General features: G+C 53.7%; 2 protein-coding genes and 1 pseudogene across 2 annotated transcripts; 1 reads left to right on the top strand and 2 right to left on the bottom strand.

Moving 5' to 3' along the window:
* The first annotated feature begins 76 nt into the window (after nt 1-76).
* Nucleotides 77-1,212, top strand: LOC107324394 (claw keratin-like). The gene is made up of 2 exons (XM_015884374.2): nt 77-152; nt 253-1,212. Exon 2 carries the CDS (start codon nt 274-276, stop codon nt 652-654), a length of 381 nt encoding a protein of 126 aa, XP_015739860.1. The 5' UTR covers nt 77-152; nt 253-273; the 3' UTR covers nt 655-1,212.
* Nucleotides 1,213-2,579: 1,367 nt separating this feature from the next.
* Nucleotides 2,580-3,578, bottom strand: LOC107324398 (claw keratin-like). Its single transcript, XM_032449206.1, has 2 exons — nt 3,491-3,578; nt 2,580-3,391 (listed from the first exon to the last, which is right to left on the bottom strand). Exon 2 carries the CDS (start codon nt 3,368-3,370, stop codon nt 2,990-2,992), a length of 381 nt encoding a protein of 126 aa, XP_032305097.1. The 5' UTR covers nt 3,371-3,391; nt 3,491-3,578; the 3' UTR covers nt 2,580-2,989.
* A 4,176-nt stretch (nt 3,579-7,754) lies between these two features.
* On the bottom strand, nt 7,755-8,390 carry LOC107324404 (annotated as a pseudogene).
* Nucleotides 8,391-9,090: the final 700 nt, after the last annotated feature.

The raw sequence follows: 9,090 nt of genomic DNA, 5'->3' as shown, positions 1-9,090 counted from the left end.
GCTTTATTTTCACGATCCTCACTCCGGGCGCTTTCTTCCACCACCGCCCTCCCATCTATGCCCAGGCTGTCTCAGACAGGTATAAAAGAGCTGAGCGCTTTGCAGTCCAACATCCAGCTTCTTGACTCCACTTGACTCCCCTCATCTCCTGGGTAAGTGCAGCTCTTCAGAGGCTTCTCAGTGCTCTCTCCCACCTCCATTCTTCCCTTAGGGCTTCTTCGAGCCTTTCCTCACTCTGGCTGCCCTTTGCAGGACTCCTTGCTTGCGTGGAAGATGTCCTGCTCCAGCCTGTGTGCCCCTGCCTGCGGTGTGGCCGCCCCGGCCCCGCTGGCTGACAGCAGCAACGAGGCCTGCGTGCGCCAGTGCCCCGACTCCACTGTGCTGATCCAACCTCCACCTGTCGTGGTCACCATGCCCGGGCCCATCCTCAGCTCCTTCCCGCAGAACGCTGTAGTTGGCTCAGCAGGAGTCCCCGCCATCGGAGCAGGCCTGGGTGGCAGCTTTGGACGCAGTGCCGGCTTTGGAGGCCTGGGAGGCTATGGAGGCTCTTATGGCCTTGGCGGCATTGGGGGCTATGGAGGTTTTGGCAGCTGTGGTTTCGGTGGCTTTCGCCGAGGCCTGAGGTCCTTCGGGGGCAGCTGCGGTCCCTGCTAAGCACAGCACTGCGTCCAGCCACAGTTGAAGGAGAGCTCTGGAGAAGCCCCAGCACATCCCTACCTGACACCGTGATGATGGGCTCCCCTTCAGCATCTCTCAGCTCCTCTGTTTGGATGCCTCGTGTACACACAGGGTCCAGCTCTGTCTTCCTCTACTCCACATCAGCTTTGCTTTAGGACTCATGACTCTGTGATGACACCACCATGTGCTGGCTGCCTGCTCCTTTCCATCTACCCTCTTCAAGAAGATGGGGACAGCCTCTGCACAGGGGCTGCCTTTCAGTCACCTCCCTCAATCATGGAACCTGCAATAAAATCCATCTTGCATCACAGTTTCCATCTCCGTGTTTTCTTTCACCCCTCTTCTATCCCCACTTCCCACTGTAGCCACAATGGGGCCATCACTGCCAGTTTACAGGTGAGCCTTCTCAGGATCACTGTGGGCACTGCCCATGTTCTTCTCACCTTCCCTGGGCCCAGCAGCTCCAGTAGGAGCTTCCCCAGGTAGGCTCCATACATTGCCTTCAGTACCTGCTCCCACATCAGTGCTGTCACTCACTTCTCTGCCCCTTGTTCCTGCTTCCAGCAGATCATTAAGGACTCTTGGCCCCATACAAAACTCAGTGTCTGCTGATGATTGTCTCTATAGGTGGCCTTTTGTGATGTGGTGTCTGTGGATAGACCTGCAGACTTCTAAAGGGTAAAAACAATTCCAGAGACCCCTGGGATGTCATTGGGATGAGGAAGGAGAGTCGGAGACTCTCAGCATCCTTGTATGCAGTTTCTTAAGATTCCCTCCTGCTCCACTTCTTTCCAAAGCTCCATATAGTATCATGGGCAGTGATTTTCTCCAGGATTGCTCAGAAACAAATTGATAGCAGCTGTGAAAAACAGCTCTGCCTGAGCAAGACAGTGCTTCACTCTACCCAGTGCAGTGAATGCAATGCTGGGCCCATGGCTGCCCTTCATCTCACACAAAGCTCCTGCACCCAGGCCATACAAAACACCCGCCCATATCAGCGTGATTGGGCCCAGCCAGCACATCACACCAGCAGACCATCAGTCAACACATGGCACACCAAAGGAAGCAAAACATGAGGTTTGGCTGAGCACCATCACTCAGGAGCCAGCAGAGAGATGTGGAAGGCAGGGAGATATTCAGGTGTGAACAAAGGCAATGGAGGAAGGACAATTTTCTGCTCAGCCCATGCAGGAAACCTATGGCAGCTCCTGACATTTTGCTGCCTTTTCAGCCTTCTCCATCTTCTCAGATGCTGATGCAGTGTGTTCTCCTGAGGTCCCCAGCAGTGACCAACCTGCTGCCCCACTGCCCACCTGAATGTCACTGGCAGGAAACACATCTGCACTAGAGCAGCACACAGTGGATGGTGGAAACAGAAGATGTCTGGGGGGAAAAAAAACGACATGAAGAGAGGAGGGACTCTAAACTCTGACTTAAGACTTTGTGCTCCCCAGATCCGGATACCTGTGCTCTGTTCATGGCTATGAGGGATACATTGGGAACATGGGGTGGTCCACCCCTTACTCCCTCCAGTGCCCCTCCAGGAGCTGAGCACAGGAGCACAGTCAGCAGATGGCAGCAGCCATGTCCATGCACTGCTTGTCTCCCCATTTACTCTGACTTCCACATGTGATCAGTGTCAGGGCAAGAAAAAGAGGTGAAACAAGGCATGGAGAGCCCTGGATGGGCAGAGGATGAGACAGAGGCTCTGTGGGACATCCATTGAGTGTTAACATAATGAAGTGATATTTGTTCATGAGGTGTCATTGTACCCATAGTAGAGGAGAGGAGGCTGAGTGTGATGTGCTCTGCAGGACCCTCTTTGGACTGTGATTGTCAGCAGTAATGCACTGCCCCAACAGCCAAATGTCCCACAGGCAGTGCCGTGGGAGCAGCTCACAGCCTAGAATCAGAGACTGTGAGATGTGGGGAAGTAATGAAGGAGAATGAAGATAAAAACACTGGAGTCAAGATTGCATTGTAAGATAGCTTTTATTGAAGATAAAGGGATGAAGGGGGGAAATGGCAGAAGGGCAGCCGCTGGCCAGAGGCTGTCCTTGTCTCTTTGCAGATAGCAGAGGAACAAGAGCTGGCAGCCAGAGCTGGGCTGTGCCATCACTGGTAAGCCAGTCCAGAAGCAAATATCAGGCATAACAAAGAAAGACAGAGCTGGTCCCCATTGAGGTAAGAGGTGTCCAAGCTGCAGAGACCAGCGATGCTGAAGGGGAGCCCATCCTCACGGTGTCCGGTAGGGATGTGCTGGGGCTTCTCCAGAGCTCTCCTTCAACTGTGGCTGGACGCAGTGCTGTGCTTAGCAGGGCCCACAGCTGCCCCCAATGGAACTGTAGCCTCGGCGAAAGCCACCGAAACCACAGCTGCCAAAGCCTCCATAGCCCCCAATGCCGCCAAGGCCATAAGAGCCTCCATAGCCTCCCAGGCCTCCAAAGCCGGCACTGCGTCCAAAGCTGCCACCCAGGCCTGCTCCGATGGCGGGGACTCCTGCTGAGCCAACTACAGCGTTCTGCGGGAAGGAGCTGAGGATGGGCCCGGGCATGGTGACCATGGTGGCCGGGGGTTGGATCAGCACAGTGGAGTCGGGGCACTGGCGCACGCAGGGCTCGTTGCAGCTGTCAGCCAGCGGGGCTGGGGCGGCCACACCGCAGGCAGGGGCACACAGGCTGGAGCAGGACATCTTCCACGCAAGCAAGGAGTCCTGCAAAGGGCAGCCAGAGTGAGGAAAGGCTCGCGGAGAGCCCTAGGGAAGAATGGAGGTGGGAGAGAGCCCTGAGAAGCCTCTGAGAGCTGCACTTACCCAGGAGATGAGGGGAGTCAAGTGGAGTCAAGAAGCTGGATGTTGGACTGCAAAGCGCTCAGCTCTTTTATACCTGTCTGAGACAGCCTGGGGCATAGATGGGAGGGCAGTGGTGGAAGAAGTTGCAGAGAATTGCAAAAAAAGCAACATGTTTCATGACACTCAAGGAGTGATGCCAAGCAATTATTTCCTTCTCCATTGGATACACCGAGGAGCAAACATCCCCTGCAGAAGAAGGATGTGATGTTAAGATTATCTGTTTAAATCTAATTACATGACATGTCATGTACTGCCAATGCTACCTTTATGGAACCAATAATCACTGATGCCTTCCTAATCCCAAAGTTTGTCTGCGTGTAAGAATCACACAAATCTTGTAAAGGATGCACTTTGCAATCCTGCTTACAAATGGAATGACTATCATTACCAGCCTTTTATGGGCTGGTAAACAGAGGTGGTGGATGTTTGAGGAAAGAGAGGAAGCGATCACACCCACTTGAGACAGATCCCAAACTTGTATTGTCTTCCCTTGCTACCTGCAGATGTTCTACTGAGAAGGCTGAATGTGACTTAAACCACGTTCTCTTTTCCTTGTCTGCCCTATGCATCCTCCATCTCATACATCCCCAGCATCAGACCCTACTGATCCCCAACATTTGACCAGCTTGACATTTGTTGCTCCTGATTTTTCAATGCCATCAAGTGGATTAGGCACCCCTAAATACATTAAACCTTCAATCAAAGACAACGTGCTTGGGATGGGCTCTTGAATACCACCCTGATAGGATCCGCATCTCATGCTGGTATGAGTAGATGGTAGGAATGGGGCCTACAAAGGCAGAGGGGATTTTTGATCAATCCTCAAGAACTTCAGCTTTCCAGCCAGCGAAGGAGATGTAATGACAGGAGCTCTGGCTGTAAGCGCAGCTGCAAAGAGCATATACAACAAAATGCCCAAGACTATTCCAATCCCTAAGAATGCAATGAGGAGCACCCTATGGTTTATGAGGGTTGTTAGTTCAGATTCAGCAATGCATAGAATTTAATGTAATGTCATTTAAAGTCTTATCCTGCCCATCATGTCAGCGTTTGAAAAAGCACGCTTAGTATACCATGCTTCCGATGATGATATAATGAATCTGCATCACTGCTTGTGTGTCATGAAACGTGACGGCTTTATTTCATGATTATTGGAAGCTTCTGTCACCACCGCCCTCCCATCTATGCCCCAGGCTGTCTCAGACAGGTATAAAAGAGCTGAGCGCTTTGCAGTCCAACATCCAGCTTCTTGACTTCACTTGACTCCCCTTCATCTTCCTGCGGTAAGTTGCAGCTCTCAGAGGCTTCTCAGGGCTCTCTCCCACCTCCATTCTTCCCTAGGGCTCTCCCGCGAGCCTTTCCTCACTCTGGGCTGCCCTTTTGCAGGACTCCTTGCTTGCGTGGAAGATTCCGCTCCAGCCTGTGTGCCCCTGCCTGCGGTTGTGGCCGCCCCGGCCCCGCTGGGCTGGACAGCAGAACGAGGCCTGCCGTGCGCCAGGCCCCGACTCCACTGTGCTGATCCAACCTCCACCTGTCGTGGGTCACCATGCCCGGGCCTCCAGCTCTTCCGCGAACCTGAGGCTCGCAGAGTTCCCGCCATCGGCACGCGTGGCCTTTGGGTGGGCTAGCCGGGCTGGGATGTAACGACCTGTATCTAGTAGTTAGATGAACCCGACTCACTGCATTCCCTTGCTGATCTACGTCCCCGCCATGTCCGCTAGATCGCCATAGTCCGCATGAGAGCTGTAAACGAAATACTCGAAAGACAACTCAAATGCACTAAGCTACTTTGCGTCACTTACCGCAGTTCCCTGTACCTCGGTTAATTGTGATATGCTCTGTCCTTCGGACGCGGAACGCGATCCTCAACGTACTGGCGCATCGGCTCATGCTTTATGGCCTTGGCGGCATTGGGGCTATGGAGGTTTTGGCAGCTGTGGTTTCGGTGGCTTTCGCCGAGGCCATGGCGTCCTTCGGGGGCGAGCTGCGGTCCCTGCTAAGCACAGCACTGCGTCCAGCCACAGTTGAAGGAGAGCTCTGGAAGAAGCCCCAGCACATCCCTACCTGACACCGTGAGGATGGGCTCCCCTTCAGCATCGCTGGGCTCTGCAGCTTGGACACCTCATACCTGCACCGGAACCACCTCTACCTTCCTCTGCTCCATTTGATCTTTGCTTCAGGACTTGCTGACCTCTGATGATGCAGCCCAGCTCTGGCTGCCTGCTCCTCTCTGTCTGCCCTATTCAAGGAGGCAAGGACAGCCTCTGGACAGGGGCTGCCCTTCTGCCTCCTCCATCCTCCCCCATGGTCCCACAATAAAATCTGTCTTGCACCACAGTTTTTATCTCTGAGTTTTCCTTCACCCCTCCTATGTCCGCAGTTCACACTGAAGCTGCAGAGGCCCTTGGGGCCACTTCCAGTATTCTCCCAGCTTGGACTTCTCAGGAGCCCTGTGGGCAATGTCCCCTCCCCAGTCACCTGCCCTTGGCTCTATGGCTGCAGCAGGAGCTCACCCCATCCAGGCTGCATACAGTGCTGACAGCACCTGCTGCCCTTTAGAGCTCTCTGCCTCTCCTCTTGCTCTGCTTCCTGCCTGCTGCAGCCCGAGAGAGCTCCAGGATAACAGTGAGCTCAGTACCCACTCTTCAGTGTCCCTGTAGGTGGCTTTTGGGCTGTGTGGTCCATGGTTGGCAGTGCAGCCTCCTAATGGATAAATGCCATGACACAGCATCCTTAAAAACCATTGGAGCAAAGAAAGGAGATTAAGATTCCCTCAGCAACCTTGTTTCCAGCCTCTCCAGATTATCTCCTACACTCCTCCTCTCAGAGCACCATATACCACCAACATAGGTTATTATTACTTACATTTGGCTCAGAAGAAATTCCACAGCAGCTTGGGCACATGGCTCTGCCTGAGCAGGACAGTGTTTCACTCTGCCCCATGCAGTGATTGCAATGCTGAGCCATTGGCAGAGCTTCATCTCACACAAAGCTCCTGCACCCAGGCCCTACAAAGCACCCACCCACATCAGTGTGATGGGAACCAGCCACCACATGGCACACCAAAGGAGCAAACCATGAGGTTTGGCTGAGCACCATCACTCAGGAGCCAGCAGAGAGATGTGAGAAGGAAGAGAAATTGAGGAGTAGCCAATGGCAAGGAGGAAGGATAATTTCTGTTCAGCCAATGCAGGATTCCTATGGCTGCTCCTGACATTTTGCTGCCTTTTCACCCTTCCCTGTATTCTCGGTTGCTGTTGCAGTTTGTTCAACTGAGGTCCCCAGCTGTGACCAACCTGCTGCCCCACTGCCGAGCTGGAGTTCTCTGGCAGGAATCACCTCTGCACAAGAGCAGCACACAGTGCTGGGATGGGGGGAACAGAAAATCTTGGGGGAAGGAAGAAACATAAAGAGAGGAGGGACTCTAAACTCTGACTCAAGACCTTTGTGCTCCACAGGTCAGGATACCTTGCTCTGTTCATGGCTGTGACAGATAACATTGGGAACATAGGGTGGTCATCCCTTACCCCCTCCAGTGCCCCTCCAGGAGCTGAGCACAGGAGCACAGTCAGCAGATGGCAGCAGCCCTGTCCATGCACTGCTTGTCTTCCCCATTTACTCTGACCTCCAGATGATTCAGTGGCAGGGCAAGAAAAGGAGGTGAAAGAGAGCTTGGAGAGCCCTGGATGGGCAGAGGATGAGGCAGAGGCTCTGAGGGACATCCATTGAGTGTTAACATACTGCAGTGATGTTTGTTCATGAGGTGTCATTGTACCCATAGTAGTGGAGAGGAGGCTGAGTGTTGATGTGCTCTGCAGGACCCTCTTTGGACTGTGTATGTCAGCAGTAATGCACTGCCCCAACAGCCAAATGTCCCACAGGCAGTGCTGTGGGGAGCAGCTCACAGCTAGAATCAGAGGCTGTGGAGATGTGGGGGGAAGGAAGGAGAAGGAAGATAAACACACTGGAGTTGAGATTGCAGTTTAAGAGAGCTTTTATTGCAGATCTAGGGGGTAAGGATGGAGGTGGCAGAACAGCTGCTGGCCAGAGGCTGCCCTTGTCTCCTTGCAGATGGCAGAGGGACAGAAGTGGCAGCCAGATCTGGGCAGCATCATCTCAGGGCAGCAAGTCCTTGAAGTTAAGGTGAGCGGATCAGAACAAGGCAGTGCAGGTACGAGGTGTCCAAGCTCCAGAGACTAGCAATGCTGAAGGGAGTCCGTCCTCATGGAGTCAGGTAGGGATGTGCTGGGGCATCTCCAGAGCTCTCCTTCAACTGTGGCTGGACGCAGTGCTGTGCTTAGCAGGGCCCACAGCTGCCTCCGAAGGACCTCAGGCCTCGGCGAAAGCCACCACAAAACCACAGCTGCCAAAACTCCATAAGCCCCCAATGCCGCCAAGGCCATAAGAGCCTCCATAGCCTCCCAGGCCTCCAAAGCCGGACTGCGTCCAAAGCTGCCACCCAGGCCTGCTCCGATGGCGGGACTCCTGCTGAGCCAACTACAGCGTTCTGCGGGAAGGAGCTGAGGATGGGCCGGGCATGGTGACCATGGTGGCCGGGGTTGGATCAGCACAGTGGAGTCGCGGGCACTGGCGCACGCAGGCCTCGTTGTAGCTGTCAGCCAGCGGGGCCGGGGCGGCCACACCGCAGGCAGGGGCACACAGGCTGGAGCAGGACATCTTCCACGCAAGCAAGGAGTCCTGCAAAGGGCAGCCAGAGTGAGGAAAGGCTCGCGGAGAGCCCTAGGGAAGAATGGAGGTGGGAGAAGCCCTGAGAAGCCTCTGAGAGCTGCACTTACCCAGGAGATGAGGGGAGTCAAGTGGAGTCAAGAAGCTGGATGTTGGACTGCAAAGTGCTCAGCTCTTTATACCTGTCTGAGACAGCCTGGGCATAGATGGGAGGCGGTGGTGGAAGAAGCCCCGGATAATCGTGAAATAAAGCCAATACTCATCATGACACACTAGAAGAGATGCAGAGCAATTATTTCCCTTCCCCCTGGGTACAGTGAGGGCAAAAAGGCAACCTGGAGAACAGTAAGGGGATGAGCGAGTCAGTTGGCTTTACACAATTACTCCAAAGGCAAGGTGCATCCTACATGTTAAAAACCAATAACTGTCTATGTGCTCCGAATGACTTGTGAGATTAACATTCACACACAAAGACATCACAGCCACAGATTTATCCTGGCATGCGAGTCAGAAATGCCCCATGCAGCACTGGGCAAGGAGGTGGGCAAACAAACAGGGATGCTCCTGATGTCCCAACCCAATTGCATCCCAGTCTTTGCCACTGCAGGGTGGTGGCAATTGTTTGGGAGCTGAACCAGGAGGGTGGGATCACTTCAGCGCTTTGTCCAAAGTTCCCCAGCCCATAAAACAGAGCTAATGAAGGTAATGACAGACGTGGTGTTTGTGAGCAGGATTGCAAAGTGCTTTGTCTGCAGGATACCTGTGAGCAATCCCATAGACAAAGTTTGGGATTAGGAACACATTGGGTTTACAGGTGTCTGAGGTCAGCATCAGCAGCGTGTGGGCTTTCATGTAATTGCTTGTATCACCTGTGG

Source organism: Coturnix japonica, chromosome 25, assembly GCF_001577835.2.
Source record: "Coturnix japonica isolate 7356 chromosome 25, Coturnix japonica 2.1, whole genome shotgun sequence".
NCBI lineage: Eukaryota > Metazoa > Chordata > Aves > Galliformes > Phasianidae > Coturnix > Coturnix japonica.
Note: the sequence above shows the minus strand (reverse complement) of the source record. Positions and strands in the feature narration are given on the sequence as shown.

Bases quoted from the DNA above. Each gene is read 5' to 3' on its own strand.
- LOC107324398 (XM_032449206.1), bottom strand. From the start codon at position 3,370: ATGTCCTGCTCCAGCCTGTGTGCCCCTGCCTGCGGTGTGGCCGCCCCA.
- LOC107324394 (XM_015884374.2), top strand. From the start codon at position 274: ATGTCCTGCTCCAGCCTGTGTGCCCCTGCCTGCGGTGTGGCCGCCCCG.